General features: G+C 49.9%; 1 protein-coding gene across 1 annotated transcript in view; it reads right to left on the bottom strand.

The window, feature by feature from the left end:
- Positions 1 to 258: 258 nt before the first annotated feature.
- The window catches only part of EMH_0069370 (uncharacterized protein), a gene marked incomplete at both ends in the record, with an annotated part of 991 nt that continues 720 nt past the window's right edge, over positions 259 to 529 (bottom strand). The window contains one exon of the mRNA XM_013498864.1: positions 259 to 529. Coding sequence (XP_013354318.1) covers positions 259 to 529 — 271 coding nt within the window.

The following is a 529-nucleotide window of genomic DNA, read 5'->3' as shown; positions in this document are numbered from 1 at the left end:
CCTTACTATTTGCTGTCGTATATTTAGTGTTTATGTTGGTGTTTGGTTCTCCTGCTGCTGCTGCTGCTGCAGCAGCAGCAGGTGCAGCAGCAGCAGAAGAAAATAATATACTGCTGCTGCGGTGGTTTTGTTTTTTTTGTTTTTGTTTTTGTCTGCTGCTGCTGCCTTGGGGGCTAGGCGAGATGGTTGTGCTGCTTATAAAAAAAAAACAAAAAAATAAATTTGTATTTATACATAAACTCAATCCCTGGGAAAAAACTAGTATGTATACTGCTGCTGCTGCTGCTGCTGCTGCTGCTGTTGCTGCTGCTGCTGCTGCTGCTGGTGCTGGTGCTGCTGCTGGTGCTGCTGGTGCTGGTGCTGGTGCTGGTGCTGGTGTTGGTGCTGTTGCTGCTGGTGCTGGTGCTGGTGCTGCTGGTGCTGGTGCTGCTGTTGCTGCTGCTGATGATGATGATGCTGATGCTGCTGCTGATGATGATGATGCGGCTGCTGCTGCAGTTGCTGCTGCTGCTGCTGCTGCTGATGCTGA

Source organism: Eimeria mitis, genomic scaffold (genome assembly GCF_000499745.2).
Source record: "Eimeria mitis Houghton genomic scaffold, Emh_scaff3777, whole genome shotgun sequence".
In the NCBI taxonomy this organism is placed as follows: domain Eukaryota; phylum Apicomplexa; class Conoidasida; order Eucoccidiorida; family Eimeriidae; genus Eimeria; species Eimeria mitis.
Note: the sequence above shows the minus strand (reverse complement) of the source record. Positions and strands in the feature narration are given on the sequence as shown.